General features: G+C 42.3%; 1 protein-coding gene across 1 annotated transcript in view; it reads left to right on the forward strand.

Annotated features, from left to right (window-relative positions):
• The window catches only part of ETV1 (ets variant 1), a 74,249-nt gene that overhangs the window by 24,083 nt on the left and 30,261 nt on the right, over positions 1-19,905 (forward strand). The window contains exons 7-9 of the mRNA XM_014937861.1: positions 10,268-10,397; positions 11,983-12,171; positions 16,621-16,868. Of these exons, the coding sequence (XP_014793347.1) occupies positions 10,268-10,397; positions 11,983-12,171; positions 16,621-16,868 (567 nt within the window). The remainder of the gene's footprint in view (positions 1-10,267; positions 10,398-11,982; positions 12,172-16,620; positions 16,869-19,905) is intronic.

Here is a 19,905-nt window from a genome sequence, read left to right on the forward strand (position 1 = left end):
GCAGATTTGCCTGAAGTGGAAAGTCAGTGTGTGTGTAAAACGCTGGGATATTATGTCACTTGGATATTTTAGTAATGGAAGTTACGTAGTACTTAGCCATTACCTCTTACAATTAAAATTAAATTTTGGAAATTGCTGCAAATGGAAATCCTGTCCTCAGAAGAGCACACAGACCCTGATGTAGTGGCCAGCCCTTCTCTTTGCATTTCACTTTATTGATAATTCCCAGGTAGGAATACAATTTAAGTTTTCTCCCAGGCTTGGTTTTTACATTGAGACCTTCCTCTTTAGCTGGAGCTCTGAAGGTGGATGGCCTGGCCTTGCATCCTGCCTGTGGAGCCTCTTACCTTAGAAGTAATGGGAGGAACAAATCTCCTAGAGTTTTAACACCAAAAGCTAATGAAGATGAAGATCAACCCTCTTTCTCTGTGGGGTCCTGGAGGTTGCAGGTTCACTGTAGAGGGATTAAAGAGTCTTTAGATTTCCCCCCTCCCCAATCGTTTTTTGCTATCCACAGGTTTTAGACCAATTACTACAGATTGCAGCTGCTTTAATTTTTATTGAGTTACTGCTTCCTCCTCCAGAGAGCCCGAAGCCGGTGTTTATTTTGGGGGCAGGGGCAGAGGGAGAGCTCTTCCTCCTGCCTCACCTACTCTCCTCCGACATCAAAGCACCTCAGTTGGCTCCTCCTGGCTTAATCCTCCCTTTCCCCCTCCCACCAATCTTCTGCAAATTTCCTTGTATTCTTCTTCCCGGAGTTCTCCAGTGTCTGTGGCGTTTGTCAGCAGGTTAATTTTTGCCCTGGAGAGAGGTCCTTGCTGGGAGGCAGAGCCCCTCTGGCAGCGCTTTCCCCTCCACGGCCTGGAGAAGAGAAGGCTCCAGGGTGACCTTATAGCCCCTTCCAATATCTGAAGGGAGCTACAGGAGAGATGGGGAGGGACTCTTTGTCAGGGAGTGCAGCGACAGGACACGGGGGAACGGTTTTAAATCGGAAGAGGGGAGATTTAGATGAGGTACCAAAAAGAAATTCTTTGCTATGAGGGTGGTGAGACACTGGAACAGGTTGCCCAGAGAAGCTGTGGCTGCCCCATCCCTGGAGGGGTTCAAGGCCAGGCTGGATGGGGCTTGGAGCAACCTGGTCTGGTGGGAGGTGTCCCTGCCCAGGGCAGGGGGTTGGAACTCGATGATCTTTAAGGTCCCTTCCAACTCTAACCATTCTGTGATTGCTGCTTTGTGAGGCTGAGAAGCCGTGGCATTAACTGCAGCTCCCACTGGGTGAAAATACCTCCTAGACAATTCTTAACTAGAAGGTGAAATCTTTGGGGGGGTGGAGGAGAAGAGGGGTCAGCTAACCCAAACGGTGACAAGCCGGTCCTTCTCTTGGGGGTAGAAGAATAGAGACAGTCTTCAAATACTGTGTGGCCATTCAGCCGGCTTAGCAGCTGCCCAAATAGAGGGTCAGTTCATGCCAAAGGACCTGTAGTGTCCTAACAAGGTGTTTACTGACAGCCTCTTGAAAAGTTTGCCTTGGGAGTAGGTTGACTTTTATTGATATTTACTGAAAGCTTCCCTCCCTCCTTTCCCTCTCTGCTCCTCTAGCCAGGTGGCTCACCCTTTTGGGTGGGCTTTTTAATTTTTGCTGCGCTGAACATGCTCGCAGACCTTCAATTTTCAGCTGGCACGGTCCTTTATATGAGAAGCCAAGTGGCTACAAATACCTGAATTATCTCAGTGGTGCCTTCGGCACTTCTCGCAGCAGAAAGCTGCAGGTGTACCCTCAGTAACTCCAATGAACGTTTCAGAAATTGCAACTGCACAGACAAGCAAATGAGGGATATCTTGGACTAAAGACAGGGTTTTGTAGCGTTGAACCCATTATTAAGCTGTGTGGGTGCAACCACTGATATTGTGCCCCCTCTTCCACCCTGGCTGGGAACCCCTTCACCTCTCAGGAAGGCTGCATCCGTGGTGCCGGGGGGTGTCTTGGGTTAGCTGGGCAGAAGTATCAAAACTGGCAAAAATTTTTAGTGCCTTAGCACACAAGGTTTAGAAAAGCACGTCAGTTAAAGAAGGTCACTTGGTTTCCATTTGTGAAGAAGCATCCAGAAGAATTTCTTTGCTGAACAGGGAAAGGAGCATCATATTTAAGAGTGCTGTAGGAAAGTGGGACGTATCTGCATTATAATGATGATTTTGTTGGTCACTTTTCCCTGTGTACAGATGCCCCCATATAAACCAGCTTTATGGGTAGTGCTGCAACTTTGATGTGCTGTAGATAGAGTGAACCCATCTCTGTTGTCCCCTTCAACCTTTTTTTTTTGGCTTTTTCTGTTTTTCTTTACCTGTTCATAATAAATCCTGGATCATAGTAAAGATTGGGAAAAATTATGGTGGACGTATAGAAATAACATAATCTAGAGATGAACAGGTGACTCAATTTAAAATTTATTTTCATCAATACTTGTTTTTTGTCTTCTAGTCATTAATCTGTAGTGCTTTTTGCAAAAAAAAAGAAAAAGAAAAGAAAAAACCCTCTCTTACTCCCAAGCAAGCAAAAGTTATTTTAACAAACAATTCTTGTTAATACAGATGCATTACTGCAGATTTTAAGGTTCAGAATTTCCCAGTATTGGTTGTAGGAATCTAGTAGTAAACAGGAATAAATTCCTTCTTTCAGTGCAGTTCATCTTCACCTGCTTGCTACTTCTTCCTAATTCAAATTGAGAGTCAATATTTTTTTTCTTATACCATATCATCTTGAGAACAGTCCATGTAGACTTTGAGGACAAAATCCCACAATTTTGGGCTGCCTTTTATTCTCTTTCCCCTCCATCCCCCCCATCCCTTCTCACCCCCTGAGGATTTTAAAGACTATACTATTATGTAGCATTCGTGCAATGCAGTATTCAAGTAGACCGTTAATTGACATGCACAGTATTGTGTGCTTTAGGCTGGTAGAGAAAATAAGCAATTTGCTTCATTTTGCAGAGTGAGTTCTAACTGTTATTAAAGTGCATTTGTAGTTGCATATTTTCCAGTAAAGGTGACAGATTACTTCAAAGCTGGTATTTTCTTTTTGTTAAACAAGGTTCTCAAATAGATCCATCTTGCCCACGTATTCTATTCTTGCCAGTTGGCTTTGAAAGCTGGTGCTTGGGCTCATCGTTCAGAACTAGCTTCCAAAAAATGAGGTCCCATGCTGTTTCTATCTATTGAGCTGGTAGGGGCTGGAAGGATCTGATCCGAAGCCAAGGCGAAGACTGAATTGATGGAATCATATCTACCAGCCTTGCCAAGTGCTGCCCAGTCGTGAAGTTCCACTTTCTGGGAAAGAGCACCAAGACGAGGGGTGGCAGAGCATTTCCCGTGATACTGGCTATCCTCAGATTTCCTTCCCTGGACTTAGAGCCAGATCACCAGTAGGAAAGAACTAGTTTGGTTTTTGTTTTTTTTTTTTTTAATGCGTTTTTAGACGTTTAGATCTTGTTCCTCTCTTCTGCATGCTGCCTCCCTATTTTCTCCCCAGTTAGAGATAGGCATTTGAAGAGGAAAAAGCTTAGTGCTCTTTACTGTGATATTACACGTATTTTGACCGTATGTAATGTATCATTGCAGAGTATGCTTGCTTCCATTTGACTCGGTGTGGGCACACACAGCACCCAAACACACACAGGCAGACTCTGTTTCAGGTGAATGGTCACTTCAGTGGGGCTAGATGGAGGCCAGGTGTCTTTACAAGCCGAATTCTGCGTCTTAAGCAAGTTCTGGTTTTCTAGATGCAACCAGAAAATGGAGAATAATACCAAGATCATGCACTTCTTCAAAGAGTTACTTGATACGGTCGCTTAGATTCTTTTTTTTTTCCCTTGCTTTTCTAGGAGCTTTCTTTTGTGAGATAGTGAAAACTCAGGTCTCTTGTCTGTGTTCAGATTTTATATAAACTGCCAGGATAGTCTCTGAAACCACAGTGGTGATACACATCTGCGTGTCAGATATCCAATTTGTCACCGGCTTCTTCCAATATCTGGCAGAGAGCAGGACCTAAATGAAATCCAGTTGACTGGAGCTCAGCTACGATCTGATAGTGGCGACTTTGATAGATCAAATGGTTGAAGAACTTGGTTGGAGCCTGGGTAGATGTAATCTCTTCAGCCTCTTTTAAATCAGTCCACAGTCTTCAAGTCTCGCTCGTCTTGGCAGCTGTTGCAGCAGTCAGAAACAGGAGGGTTTTTTTGGGCATTGTCTAGGCAAGAGATTGCCTTGGTCATCCATGCTTGGGGTTACTTCTGCCTTCAGGTCTTGCAGCGGCCTGTATGTGTAGGCTTTAATTCAAAATGATTGGGAATAGTTTGGAAAGACTTGCCTGTCTTCCCGTCCTCCTGCCTCTCTTCATCTGTCACCTCTCCAGCATGGTGTTTTTATTTCAGTTTTTGTTGGGATACTAGGCTGTGTGCCATCTTCAGCTGCAGCAGCAGGAGTAACCTCCAGAGTTTGAAGGAATGGTCAGCTAGTCTAGTACCTGCTTTAGCTAATTCCTCCAGTGCATCCCAAAGATTACCGGTAAAATTTGTAATCTTACTGTATAGTGGAATGAAATGGGAAGAGCATACTGCTCCAGCATCCCATTGTCTTTAATCAGATGCTCATTAAATGGTTGTTGAAATTCAGAGTGCAGCTATTTACAGAGGTCTGCAGCTCAAATCAAAATGATGTAGAAATAAAGGATCAATAAATAGGGAACAATAGCCTTCTGCGTTCTGGAGGCTAAGTTAAATACACATTTTTGAAAACTCTTCAGAAAAGATCTATAAAGCCTGGCATTCCCACTTAAAAGGTCATGTAGAAAGTATTTAGTTTTGTAGCTCATTTCATCAGATATTCAGATACCTCTAGAATGTATGGTTTAAATGGTAAGTAACTGTTGCAGAAATAGAGCATTTCAGGCCTCATATGAACCCTCAGTGTTGTGTTTGGATTGTTTTTTTTAAATGTCTACTGATAAGAGCACCCAGGTCATTACTATCACCTGAGAAGCAACCAGCACTTTACCCTCCTTGATGAACCGTTCAATAAACCGTTCGTTTATTGAAAGTAGGATTTTTTTTTTACTATTGTTATTAAAATGCCTACCTGTTGTACTTGTAACGTAAATAATTTGTTTGAATCATCAGGTGAGTGCTGTTAAGTTATAGTGAGTGAGGAAAATTGCAAAAACACGAATTAGGGTCCCTGTCCTTAAGTGTATTTCAGTTTGCATTTTGATAGCAGTTTAGAAATGTTATCGCCTGTTTTGTCACAGACATAATTCACATCTTTCTTCAGGCACTGTAAACAAGAGAAATGGTTTAATGGCTCCATAAAAGGCACTCTGTGCTGATAGCTGAGATTAGACCCTTTAGTAATGGATTTTTGTGTGTTGGGGGAAGGGGAGGGCTTGGCAGAGGTAAATGTACTGGAAAAGAATCTTGGAGAGACTCTGAAGTGCCTGCTGCATTTCTGTGTGTATTGGGAGATAGATTTAAAGTGTGACAGTATTGGCTTTATCAGTTACAGGGGCCTTCTCTTCTTGCTTTTGAAATTTCACCAAGGACTAACTCGGGTCACCTCAGTCAGTCCAGCACCTGGAGCTGTAGGGGCAGTTACTTAAACGTTTTCACATCTTCATCTTGCTGTTAGGAAAATCCCCTCTATTCAAATGTGTTCAAGAAATCTCTCTAAACTTGCACTGGGTATTACCAGTTTTCGCCTCAGTCGGTCATAAAAATGAATGAATCTATTTATTAAATGAGGTTTAGAGGGTGATTTGAGAGCGTAAATGTGAAAAGCAGCTCAAAAACGTGCAGCAGAAATGTTCAGGGCATGACTTACCGTGACTTCCCCAGTTACTTCCTTTTCTCTGCAGGTACACAAAGTCCTCCAACTCAATACACAGGAATGTAGTATTACTTAGGAGACATCGGAGTTCACTAGCACAGGCAAGGTTGCTGCTGTCAGTTGATTTTTATACCATACAGTAAATGCTCTTGCCCTACAAGTGTTTTATAATAAGACGTCTTTTTCTCTTTGGTCAGTGGAGTCAAGATTGCCTGCCATTAGGCAGCGTCGTTGAATTACCAGTAATATTTCAGACCTTTTAAAAATACGTTTAAATCAATTCTTCTTCGGAAAATAAAACCAGATTTTATTTTGTGTGCTGGGCAGGAATCCGAAGTTTGACAATTAATGAAATAACTTTTTGCTTAAAGGATAAATGACTTGCAATTTCCCATAAAATATTCCTCATTTCTTCTTCATCTTGAATAATCAACTTTTGAATTGAAAAATATTTTAAACCTTTGCTTTTATATTTGATGCAATGCCTTTCTGGGGCTTTCTCAAAAGAAGGGATGCATTTCTATCTGCACAGAGGTGGCACGTTTCCTGTTTCTCAGGCTGGAAAGTATACAAATCAGTCTCCTCTGAGACAAACCCATTCCTCCTTTAATTTCGGAATTTTTAATAGAACTACTATTTGTTTGCATCTTGGAGTGCTATTATGAGCGAAATGTTTGGCCATTAGGATGTTGACGGATAGCAAAGGAGACCAGCACTTCAGAACCAGGGGTAGCAGGTTTCACCCTGTTTTTCCACGCGTTCTGTGCGAGTTGACTTCGGGGTGAAATTATGATGGTTTTGTATAAAACCCAGGGCTGTCCAACAGCGCGTTGTGTATCAAGCCCTCTTACTCTGCAGCTACAGATAGATATACTTACGCGCAGAAAATATGCATACAGTGATGCATTATACCTTAACCAGTTTGCCACAGATGGTAGCAGTCCTTCTGCTTGCCTTCTATCTGCGCCTTGGCTTGGGGGAGCTTCCAGACGGGGTCTGGATTGAGTCCCTTCCCATCCTGATAAACCTGACTTTCCCCAGTACTTGAGCCGAAGTGTTGAAGCCATCCGTCTAAATACACGTTGTAAGATTGTTTTGCCTTTCGAGTTCGGAGGTAGTTATCTTGTAAGTAATCACTCGGGATGAAATCTTGGCCCTTGGTCACTTCTTAATAAGATCGTTATTAAGGCAGAGTGCCCGTTACTTTAATAGGGTTGAGACTCCGTTCTGGGGGTTAAGTAAAATGAATTTGCCGTCAGGAAGAGAGAAGTGGTGAGAGGAGCTGGTTGTTTGAAATGTCAGTTTGTTAATTTGGCTGTGTTGGGAGCTTGGTACGCCGCACTAAAATTAGATTGTATAAATAAGCAACCTCGCTTCTCCTCAAAAGAAAACGGCTTGAAAACACAGCATAAAATCCAGCTTAGCAGAACGGTGTATGTTTAAAATCTGTTTTAATAGGTGCGCTATAAAATGAGTGTCACACTAAAATGAAGAGTTGCCGGGTGGAGGGTTTTGGTGATGATACTGTTTTGAATGCTTGAAATTTTAGTGTTGGAATAAGTCTGTCACCTTAAGCCAGGCTTAAGATGTGGTTTGAAAGGTCAAGAAAGCCTTCCCCCCACCCCAAAATGCAGTGAGTATTTTTCTTAGGCTGTCTTTTTTCCTTTTTGCCTCTAAAAGCCTACTCTTAAGGAGTTACAGCTAAAGCTTAGCCTGGTGACTGTGGCAGGGGACTGCCCGAGGAAGGCTTTAAATTTTACAGCTACATTATCTTTCTGGCCGTAGTTAAGATAAAGATCTAATATAAAATCACTTTGGACCCGTAATGCTTTCCCTAAATGAAATGAAGGCGTTAACCTACTTGATTTGATACACTTTACCCTAGCTTATAAAGCTGGGAGGAAGGTGAGGTAAACTTTAATTAAAACTACAGCACAGATGCCTTCTAGCACTGTGCCCTGTACCTCGCTAGGACTGTACAGTAAGCAAAATAAAACGTACCTCGCAGCCGAGGCAGCAGGCTGGAGCCGTGTTCAGCGAAAGTAATTTAATTAGTGTTGATCATGACTCCAGATGATGGTGATTTGATAAGGAATAATTTAGTACTTAACAGCCTTTTACATGCACCAACTCCATGTGGGAAGGTAAAAGCAAATTGCACAAAATGAATGTGCTGCTTTCACTTGTGCCTGTGCCAGTGAGCTGGAAAACTGCCTGTTAGCAGACGCTCGGGCTCTCGGTGATGAAATACCCAGCCAGTTCCCCGCGCAGGGCTGTGGTGTGGGAGTCTCTCTACTCCCCTTATTTAAAAATAAATAAGGGAAGTAATTCTTCATAACAGATTAACTCCGAGGAAGTAGCAAAGTTGAAAATGTAAAAATAAAAAATAAAACGGAGCGGCGTGCGGCCTGCATGCGAATAACGTGATACCGGCTTTAAAAAAGAGCCTTCTTGCCGTTGTCTTTTAATTCTCTGATTCAAGTCAAAAGAGGTGGCCTACCTCTGCACTGTCCCATCGTGTGCCTGAAATGCCTGGTGTGTGTTATCTGAGGAGAGTCAGCCCTAAAAGTTCAGCAGGAAAAACCCAAAACAAACTCTGGGTTTCAGCCTGCTTTGCCGTTATGGTGAAAAGCTGACCCGGCTGCATTTTCCTAGATTATTAGATTGGAGAATCTCGATTCAAGAAGGTCTGTAGGGGCTTCTATTCTAGTGCGAGTTCAGACAGTTTTATTCAGAGTTCTTTCCTTCTTGTGACATTTCTCCACTATTCATCTCTGTTTCTTGAGTTCCTGTGCTGTGCCGATGTGTTTGTGTACCTGCTTTACAGTCTGCTTTTCCTTTGTCATCTTTCCAGGTAATTGACTGTTACCCACCGAGTAGAATAGCTGGATGGTAGCAGTTTTGGAGACTATTTCTGTGAGCTTAGCGAAAATATGTGGCAAAATATATCTGCAGTGCTGTCTTGCAGATGTTGGAGCAGAGAGGCAGAGGTAGGACCTATCAGCTATAGGGTGCGAGAGGACCCCTTTCTGAGAGTTCTCTGAACTGGGGAAAACCCGTGGCCAGAACCTGGAATCCAGATCCTACAGAGACTTGTAAATCTGAGTTGACTGGTTGTGGTGCTCACTTCTTAGACAGCATTTCATTTACCTTCCCCTCCCCACCGAAACGCAGGTGCAGTGGTATCAGAAAATCTTTCCTAAGTTTGGGTGCAAGGGAAGGGGCAAGATGCTACTTGATGGTATATGATAACGGCCCGATTTAGTGCTGAGGTTCTCTAGCAGGGACTGCTGCACATAGGGAAATTTCCACGGAGGCACAAGTGTCTGTGTCAGGTGTGATGTTCAAACTACGGTGTTTGGTGACAACGTCAAAAGTCAGAGATAAAACTGATCTCCCAACTCTCCCAACCTTATAACCTCATTTTATTTAAAACTTGAGGGGGGTGTTTTCAAGCTGTTACATACCTGTCTTTTAGTCCTTTGTCCTCCCAGCATCTTACTTTAGCTTGGTCTGTGTCAGATGAACTTTGAATTTTGTTCTGCTTTAATTTTGGTTAAGGCTGGGTATGAAATAAGGAAAGCTGACTGGCTTAAACTAATGTGCTGGTTAACCTTGTCTTTACCTTTGGCCTTTTTCTTAATCCAGACCAACTTGTGCTTCTAATTAATGCTGCATTTCTGCCACGCTCCCTCTGTTCTTTTTAACTTTTAAAAAAATAGGAGTTTTTTTTTTTCTTAGTGTGTGTCTCTATCACATTTACTGTTGACTTTGCTGAGGCCAGGATTTTATCTTGCTTATTTTTGAGAAAAAAATCACTGAAGCCATTTCTTGTGTATTTTTTTCAGACTTTACTTGTAACTAAAGGCACATGTAGTCATCCAGTTTCATAAGTTTCACTGCAAATATTCATGCATTCTGTGGGACAAAAAGAATACTGATCGTATCCTTGAGGCTGATATATGAGAAATTTATTTTGGTGTCGTTTGTGTGGCACTTTTTGAATTGAACTACTATTGCATTTATAGCTAAAAGCTACCTCACTAATACTACTTAGAAACATTTGGTGCCTGGGAAGTATTTTGCCTCTGACAACATTTACAGTAGTTAAGCCAAATATAAGTGGGCTGTTATTTTCCTGCTAATGAGATGGGATCCTGGCCATCATTCTATTAAACAATAAAAGTGCTAATAGCCAATGCGAAGGATTTCTGGTGTCTTATTTTTCAGTTGACACCCAAAGAAATATTTGAGATGTTTATTTCCTATATTGTTTTTAGTATTACAATGGTTTAATTAATCGTGTGTTTAATTAGCAGTGTCTAGCTTACCTGAGAAGGCTTATTGTTAATATTGTACTTGGGTTTTAATTACATTTTCTTTCTCTTTCCAGTGGCTTTTCATGGTCTCCCTGTGAAAATCAAGAAGGAACCCCATAGCCCATGTTCAGAACTTGGCTCCGCTTGCAGTCAAGAGCAACCATTCAAGTTCAGTTATGGGGAAAAGTGCCTGTACAATGTCAGGTAAAGCAATCAGGAGCCCCTTTGCAGTGAGAACTGCTGATTTAAATGAGGACTGACTAAAGAGTAATAAAACCATAATAGAGATCTTATAAAAGTTACCTCTTCAGCAGATAACAGACTGATGAGATAATGCATTTAGCTGATGAACACTGATGGAGTTGTTTACAGTTGTATCAAACACTTACATAACCATTTTAAAGCAGCATTTTTCATCAAAATGCATATTCTCCATTCCTTCTCCAATGGGAGATAGCCAGAGTTTAAAAACCCAGGGTGCAAGCGTGAAATAGAAGAGAGGAGTGTCTCTTTTTTTCTGCGAGTTGTGTTGAAAGTACTTTCAAAATGCATTACACACATTAGGAAAGAGAGATCTGTGTAACAGCCCAGAGATTGGCAGGTCTGAGCAACACATTAGGTATTTGACAAGTTTTGCAGATGTTGAATGTGTGTGTATTCATGGGTGATTACAATTTAAAATAGTATTTCATTAGGCTCTGCATCTTTGTTTGCTGTTCGAAAGCACGTTCTCTTCTTTTATAGGGGTAGATAATAAAAGATTTATTTGTCTGTGGGTGGTGGAGAGGCTTGATCCCTCTGCCTTCTTAATTGACTTTCTTTTGGTTTGCACTTACGTGTCACTCCTTCCTTCAGTGTCAGCAGTGAAGGTTTTCTTATTGACATTTCAGTCTATTTTAGAATCTTTCATCCAGCTTGTGAGTTTTTATTCTCATTAATGTACTACCAAAACTGCTAGCACTTAAAGCATATACATTTAACTTTTTGGGTAAGAGAAGGGGAAAAAAAAAATGGAAAAAAGTCTGGTACCTTTGCCAGTCGTAGAGGAGCGATTTTGATTTTAAAAATCAAAAGCATACATTGATGGATGCTGACAGGAGAGTGTGCAAGTTCATGCTTACTATCTGCCTCATGTCTGCATTTTTCCTGGTTAGGAAGAGAGATGATCAAAGTGTGCTCAAGTCCTTTCCCAATTTCGGACACCTTTGAAAATAGCCTCTATATATTTGCAGGACCAGCACTTTATTTCTGAGAGAGAGGGGGAAAAAAAAAAACCCAACCTGTCAGGAGAGGCTGCTGACATCCTAGTGTGGGTAGCTAAGCCAACACACCATTGTTTTTCTGGGTCAGATCCCTTCCCTCTAGCTGTATTGTTTTACTGTCTCTTTTTGTGATTTGTGCAAGCTCTAAAAGAGTCTTGACAGGCATTGCCGGCTCTTTGTGCTCTAGTCCAGGTGCTTCTACTTTTATGTATTTTGTATATCTCCTGTTAGAATGTCACTGTAAGACCGAATCCTTTAAAAATGCATTTCTCTGCCACGGAGAAGAAAATGCTGTGTTGAACCACTTGCCTCTAACGTGATTTTTTTTTTTTTTCTGTGCTCTTCTCAATGTAAAGTAGAGAATTCCTTTGCCCCAAACTGGTTAATAAGGTAACTAGAATAAAAACCTTAGAAATGTGACACTTGGAGGTTTTTTTTTTTTCTTCTGGATATAGATGCTACTTTTTGTTTTCTTTTTTTTTTTTTTCCAGAGAAAATAACCTCCTTTCCCCTTGTCTTACTGATAGTGCCTATGATCAGAAGCCACAAGTGGGAATGAGGCCCTCCAACCCACCGACACCATCCAGCACTCCCGTGTCACCGCTGCACCATGCCTCCCCAAACTCAGCTCAGACTCCGAAACCTGACCGGGTTTTCCCTACCCACCTCCCTCCATCCCAGTCCATTCAAGACAACAGCTTCCCTATGGACCACAGGTAAAACCAGAAACCACGCGAGGGACCCACACAGGAGGCATTTCAGGCCGGGAGGGAAAAATGCATTTCTCTGCCACGGAGAAGAAAATGCTGTGTTGAACCACTTGCCTCTAACGTGATTTTTTTTTTTTTTCTGTGCTCTTCTCAATGTAAAGTAGAGAATTCCTTTGCCCCAAACTGGTTAATAAGGTAACTAGAATAAAAACCTTAGAAATGTGACACTTGGAGGTTTTTTTTTTTTCTTCTGGATATAGATGCTACTTTTTGTTATCTTTTTTTTTTTTTTCCAGAGAAAATAACCTCCTTTCCCCTTGTCTTACTGATAGTGCCTATGATCAGAAGCCACAAGTGGGAATGAGGCCCTCCAACCCACCGACACCATCCAGCACTCCCGTGTCACCGCTGCACCATGCCTCCCCAAACTCAGCTCAGACTCCGAAACCTGACCGGGTTTTCCCTACCCACCTCCCTCCATCCCAGTCCATTCAAGACAACAGCTTCCCTATGGACCACAGGTAAAAACACAAACCATGCGAGGGACCCACACAGGAGGCATTTCAGGCCGCGAGGGCCACAGGAGGCCCTCTTACATAGGGTTAGCGCTGGCTCCCTGCCCACAACTGGTCCTTTTTGGGTTGGGGGACCAAGGTGAAAGCCAGCAAGGTTCAGAGTGTCAGAAATATGTGTGTTTTAGGAAGGGCTGGCACCTGGCTTGATGGGGTCTTCAGTAGGAGTTCATATTGACAGCAGCAGGGTTTTAATGACCTGCTGCTTCTCGCTTGTGAGGGTGACTGTAGGGTGCTAGATAATCTCATCTCGGCTCCCTTTCCCACGAAAGGTTGGTCCAGATGGTCTTTCGAGGTCCCTTCCAACCTGGGCTGTTCTGTGATTCACTTGAGGCTAATAAGCCCTATGAGGTAATGAAGTCACTGGCAGGCATGATCCTGGCTATAAATATCTGGCCTCTCACTAAGCAATTCACCTATCTAAGAGATAAGTAGCCAGGCTACGGTGTTACTGCTTCAGAATATTCTTTGGAAGGGTGAATCATTTTTCCAGCCCCTTTTTGAAATAGAGCATTTCAAACAAACTAAGATGCCAACATAAACTGTGCTTAAATAACATTAGTCTGAGTAAAAGCCACAAGAGCTAGAAACTAGAATTAAAGCTTAAAGCTTAAACTGTCCTTAACTCACCCTGTTTTGTTTTGATATGTTAGAAATCCCCAGACAACTGCCTGTCTTTCTTAGCTCAGTTTTGCAACAGATATGCTCAGTGGACTTCCCTTTTTTTTTTTTTTTTTTGAGACTGAGCACTTGTTTGTGGAATTCTATTTCTCCTAACCTTTATTGCATCAACCTGTTTTTGTCTGCTGTGTTGTGGTGATTGCTCTGAGCATTTAAAATTTCAGCCGTGTATAAAGAGATAGAGATGTTTAGAAGCTCCACTTGGTGCTTAAACATTAGCAGATTGAGAAGCACCTGAAAAGAAAAATCAGAGTTGTTGGGAGGGCGATTTGCCTGCGTCTGCTCTAATAAGGGCTGTTATCTCTGGGGATTTGCACAGATCACTTCCGAGGGGGGTTGCTAAGGTTTATGTTGCTGGTTTGTGCAGCTCTGCTGAGATAGTTCGAAATATCACTCCAGGTTCTCTACAAGCCCTCCTGGTGGGGAGGAAACACTGACTTGGCCCCTTCAGCTGCCATAGTCACCGTCTTTTTCTCCCTCTGTGGACTGTGGTCTAACCACGCAGGCCCCCAGTGAAGACAAGCGGCGGTTTTGATTACAGGATGGTGGATAAATGTGTTTCTGTGTGTGCACCAAAGTCAAGTTGTCAGGAGACTGCAGTCTCTAGAAGCTAAATGGCTTCTGTGCAGAGAGCGGTAATAAGATTTTTCAGATGAAAAAATCTTTTGTTTTAGAGCAACTCGTAAAGAGAGTACTGATGCTCTCTGTCAGCCTTAATTTGAGTATTTCTAGAGGTTTGCATACACCTTAATATAGTTTCCTATACCCACAACACTTGCTCTGCAGAAGCTTTGTAGGATCTTTACATGTGTCCTCTCCCCATCTTTGATACTCATATTCTTTGGGGCATTTTGCACTAATGCTTCCCTTCCCTGAAAGAACATTATGTGTTCTAGTGAAGTCCAAAATAGCTGACTCAGGCCAAAATAATGTCATTTTTCTCCTTTTTTAAAGAAAGGTACAATTGTAGTGGAAGATATTTTTCCCCATTTCTTATTTATTTTGAATCTTCTCACTTCCATATGATTGAAGCAAGTATGTACTTCATATTCTTGTGAAATTAAAATCTTCCTGATTTATAAGGTGATACGCTGCTACAGTCAGTGTATTCAGAAAATGTTATTTAAACAAGTGACCTATGGAGGCGAGTTCATATATGAATCTATAACTGAAGGCATATTTCTTTGGAACGTGCCTTGGTGGTATAAGATAGCGTTAATATCTAGAACCTACAGCCCATACATCTTTATACAGGGCATGAATATACGAACGATAAGTGGTCCTAACAAGTACCAACAGGAATCAAATCCACTTGTATAAACAAATGGCTTGATTCCATACAAAGCTTCCAGTACAACAAGTATTATTAACTTCCTTTGAGGCTTTGTGAGTGAGCCTGTTTCTTATTTTAACTTCAAGTTGCAATTTTCTGATTCACTCCTTGACAGTTCTTAATGATAATTTCTGCTTCTTTTTTTGGCTAATGAAAAAAGGAAAAGAGGGAAATGAATGCAGTGCCAGTCAGCCTAACTGTTTCATAATACATTTGAGTTTCTAAGTTTATTTTCTGCAGGTGTAGGTGGAATTGCAAAACCCAGTGTTACAGTGCAGTCCTCTTTCTACTGCAAAATATAATATTTACAGCAGCATTAAAAACAATTTGTTTTTTTTTCTCCACTGCTACATTGTAACAGTTTTTATCTCTGTAGCTCCTGCAGTATTTGTAATTAAGCTATGTCAGTAAATATTTGTCAGACCAAGTTCACAGCAGTGTTATGACAGACGTTATTGGAGTTTAAATTGTTTCAGAAACACGTACTACCTACGAGTTGGTAGTCAGGGATTGTGTTGTCTGTGCCATCAAAGTCCTGTGTTTCTCCTCACTCACCCAGTCTTCTCCAAGAGGATGTCTGCTTTGGCTTTCATCAACCAAAGGCAGTTCAGACCCAAAGGACAGAAGGCTGAAGAATGATTAATTCTTTATCTTTTTTTTTTTTTTTAACGTGACAGTGAGAAACTTGCAGAGAAAGGCGTAGGTTTCTTCTTCTTTTTTTTTTTTTTATTTTATTTAAGTGTGTCTTGTTCATGCTGAGTGATAACAGGACTGGTAAGCAGTTTGTTGCAAGACCATTGCATCTGTTGTGGATTAGTGCAGACACAGTATTGCTACAGTGGTGGTTACCACGACTGTGGGGATCTGCAGGAGATGACAGGAAGACTTTGTGCAGCTCATGGGGAAGTAGCATCCTCCTCTGTGCTTCTGAACCCACAGATATCCAAGTTAATTGCATTCAGGGCTTTTGGTTCAGGGAGGTAACATTTTGTGAAAGAAACAACAAGCACAGGTTGTTGTGTAGTGTTACATGGAAATGAAGTTAATTTAAAACTGGATTCTCAGATTTTAATGCCTAGTGAAGTGCATTTGGGAGTAGTGAATGGCAGCGTGGCTGAATTCACTGATGAGTATGGCTGCATATCGATGACTTCTTTCACGTAGAGATGACCAAGGGACCAAGTTAAGGCATGAGGGGAATTCTTAGGCGTTGCTCCTCTTAGCAAAAAGTTGTACCCTCTCCCATTTTTGGGAGTGCTTACGTTCCCTTCCCGTCAGAGCTGGAATGCAGTGGCAGCCTTGCAGGTAGATCTCCCACAGCATCATCCCCGAGAGGACAGAACGGTGGACTTCTAACCTGGAATCATTCCAGATGACACCGCAGACAATACTCTCTATTTGAAATGTTTGTGTTTGTTGTGGTCAGAGTGGTTTCCGTGTAACAGTGACAATGTTAAGAGTAAATTAGAGTACCAGCAATCTGTTGCTAATTCTCATGAAGGAACGGAGAGCTCTACCTAAGCCTCCTTCATGTTACAGTGGTAGGATGCCAGGCTTTCTGCTGGTTTGAAGCTGGTGTGTTTCCTGTTGGCCTCTTCTGTTGAGAGAAGGTACTGAAAGCAAAGAGGATGCTGGTGGGGATGGGCCTTAGAGGTGGGATTAATACGTAGGGTTTTTTTTGTTGTTTGTTTCTCTGCTTGTTACTGTTCTACAACGCAAGGGATCCTGATGGGACCACTTGGCGTTCTCATAAGCCAAATGTTTGCTACTGAGAAAGTGATACCAGCTACTAATTACGACCTGTGAAGATCTCTGGGAAATGGAATGTAGCTCGAGTCTCTTACGTGACCTCTCTACCTTGTGTCCTAGATTTCGCCGCCAGCTCTCTGAACCTTGCAATTCTTTCCCACCTTTGCCTGCGATGCCAAGGGAAGGACGTCCCATATATCAGCGCCAGATGTCCGAGCCAAACATCCCCTTCCCGCCTCAAGGTTTTAAGCAGGAGTACCACGATCCAGTTTATGAACACAACGCTATGGTTGGCAGCGCAGCCAGTCAAAATTTCCCCCCTCCTTTGATGATCAAACAGGAACCTAGAGATTTTGCATATGATTCAGGTAGGTGAGACTCTCCTTTACTTCTGCGTAGTAAATAAATATGAGTCCAAGCTAGTTCTATTGATATTTTGATCGTATGAATTGAAACTTTCTCTTTTGGCTCCTAAGTCTCCTGAAGGAATTGATGTCTGATACAGCTTATGCAGTAGTAAGATTGCTATGTGGTACAGAGTATCTCATGCCACCGTTGCTTGCTCTGCAAAGGATTTCATTTTCCAGAACTCTCTGTCCAGACAGTGCACAGGTTAAAGAACCTGGGAAAGAAAAAAATCATGGGTGCAAAACTTGAGCTTCGCTGAAGAGGGGGGGGGCTTGTTCTGTGCTACCTCATCCCTGACCTGTGATTTTGCGTGCTCCGTTTTACGAGCTCTTTCATTTATCTGCCAGAAATAGAGGACTCTTTCTCCTCTTGCTTGCACTACTTTAAATCAGGAGTAACTCCACTGAAGTGGGGTTTATACAGCTATAAAACCAATGAGGGAGAAGAATCAGCCAAATTGGTGTCGGCTTCCCGGTTTGTGCATACTGCTGTGTTTTGTGGAGGTACATAATCTGTGATGCCAGGTTGCTGATGTAGAGAATACGCTGTTGCTATTAATAATGTTTATTATGATTGTGCTTATAGGGCAAATGGAATGGAGCTTTACTGCTCCACGGACAGTACAAACCAGGGGAAGTGGTGGCAGAGCCTGCTCTCAGTACCTTCTGGTCAAAATTGAAAGATAAGCAATAGAAAGGATAAAAACATAAATCCAGGGAATAACATTGTGAATGTTTGCCACAATTTAAATATAATATTTATATTGTACTTGGGAAAAGAGAGAGAGAGAGAATTAGGGAAGCAAAAAAAAAAGGAGTTTAGTGATGAATAGCAAGTAGCAAGGAGAAGGAAGCTGGGAGGGTGCTGTGTAGAGAAGCTGAGGTTAAAACAGCGTGTAGTGGGCTGGATGGGTCAAACAGTTGATCGGTACCGAGCTGAGAAAATGCAATCAAAACACATTTTTCAGTTCTGGTATAAGTGGTTTCTGCAGCTCCTCTCCTGTTTCTCCCTCTGCCCTGCTTTGTGTATGCCACTGTCCAGACAGTGCACAGGTTAAAGAACCTGGGAAAGAAAAAAATCATGGGTGCAAAACTTGAGCTTCGCTGAAGAGGGGGGGGGCTTGTTCTGTGCTACCTCATCCCTGACCTGTGATTTTGCGTGCTCCGTTTTACGAGCTCTTTCATTTATCTGCCAGAAATAGAGGACTCTTTCTCCTCTTGCTCGCACTACTTTAAATCAGGAGTAACTCCACTGAAGTGGGGTTTATACAGCTATAAAACCAATGAGGGAGAAGAATCAGCCAAATTGGTGTCGGCTTCCCGGTTTGTGCATACTGCTGTGTTTTGTGGAGGTACATAATCTGTGATGCCAGGTTGCTGATGTAGAGAATACGCTGTTGCTATTAATAATGTTTATTATGATTGTGCTTATAGGGCAAATGGAATGGAGCTTTACTGCTCCACGGACAGTACAAACCAGGGGAAGTGGTGGCAGAGCCTGCTCTCAGTACCTTCTGGTCAAAATTGAAAGATAAGCAATAGAAAGGATAAAAACATAAATCCAGGGAATAACATTGTGAATGTTTGCCACAATTTAAATATAATATTTATATTGTACTTGGGAAATGAGAGAGAGAGAGAATTAGGGAAGTAAAAAAAAAAGGAGTTTAGTGATGAGTAGCAAGGAGAAGGAAGCTGGGAGGGTGCAGAGAGAGAGAGAGAATTAGGGAAGCAAAAAAAAAAGGAGTTTAGTGATGAATAGCAAGTAGCAAGGAGAAGGAAGCTGGGAGGGTGCTGTGTAGAGAAGCTGAGGTTAAAACAGCGTGTAGTGGGCTGGATGGGTCAAACAGTTGATCGGTACCGAGCTGAGAAAATGCAATCAAAACACATTTTTCAGTTCTGGTATAAGTGGTTTCTGCAGCTCCTCTCCTGTTTCTCCCTCTGCCCTGCTTTGTGTATGCCATGGAGTTGAAATGGGGGGGAGGGCGATTTCAGTGAAAATCAGGGATATTCAGCTCCTTTATTGTGCTTCTGGAGGAGGGCACATGGCTTTTGGACATGGGTACCCTGACTTGGGTGGGGGCAATGGGTGGCCCTGCCTGACTTCAATCTGACTCGCTCTCCTGGATGCTGTGGTACCTGCAGTGCTTTCCCACTGGTTGAACCTCTGATTAGGTGCTTTTGCAGTTTATTTCCTAAAGCCTACGTGGCAGCTGAGGTGAGGTCTCCGTTGAAAGTTCCGCCCATGACAAGCTATCTTCCAGTTTGATACAGTGGAGAATTTTGTTTTATTGGCTTTTCTGTAGCTAACTTAACGCTGTCCATTTAGTGGGCTATTTCGCCGTGTCATTGGTGTAAAGTGCTTGGTTTTGAATTTATCTCTTTTAGAACAGGGCAATCTGGAAAGTAGAGCTGCTTTCTCCTTTCTTACTCTTTGAGAAGTAAAGAACCAGTCCTTAGGTAAATTTGAGTAAGGCCTGTGCAGGGAGGGGACCAAGGGTGAAAGACTTCTCCAAGTTGAAATACAAGACAAGACGACAGTGAGTTTGGATTACAAGGATCAGCTCTAGAATTAAACCCCTTCATTGATGAAGGTTCTGAGATACGTGGCTTTGGCAGTGGTGTGTCTTTAGTCTTACAGAGCAGCATGGGAGAGGCTGTCAGCAGAGTTAATGTGGCCACGGATAATAAATAGGGGACTGCAGCTTCAGGCACTGCCAGTCCCTCGCAACCTTCACAAGCACCGTTATTCATACTGCTAAATTAAAGGGTGAAAAAAGGCCCTTTGTAAGCATGCTTCATATTTGGCGAGGAAGTGGGATCTCCTTATTGCATACTATTACTTTAAATCTGGGTTGGCTGCTAGCACTCATCTTTCTTTGGAATATCCTTTATGGAAAAAAAAAAAAAAAGGAAATTTTGTTCTGAAAGGAAGATGTTCAAACTTGTATCCAAGCCTGTCATGCCTTTTTTTTTTTTTGTGCCAGCAAACACAACA

The sequence above is a fragment of the Calidris pugnax genome, unplaced genomic scaffold (assembly GCF_001431845.1).
Source record: "Calidris pugnax isolate Ruff unplaced genomic scaffold, ASM143184v1 scaffold11, whole genome shotgun sequence".
In the NCBI taxonomy this organism is placed as follows: domain Eukaryota; kingdom Metazoa; phylum Chordata; class Aves; order Charadriiformes; family Scolopacidae; genus Calidris; species Calidris pugnax.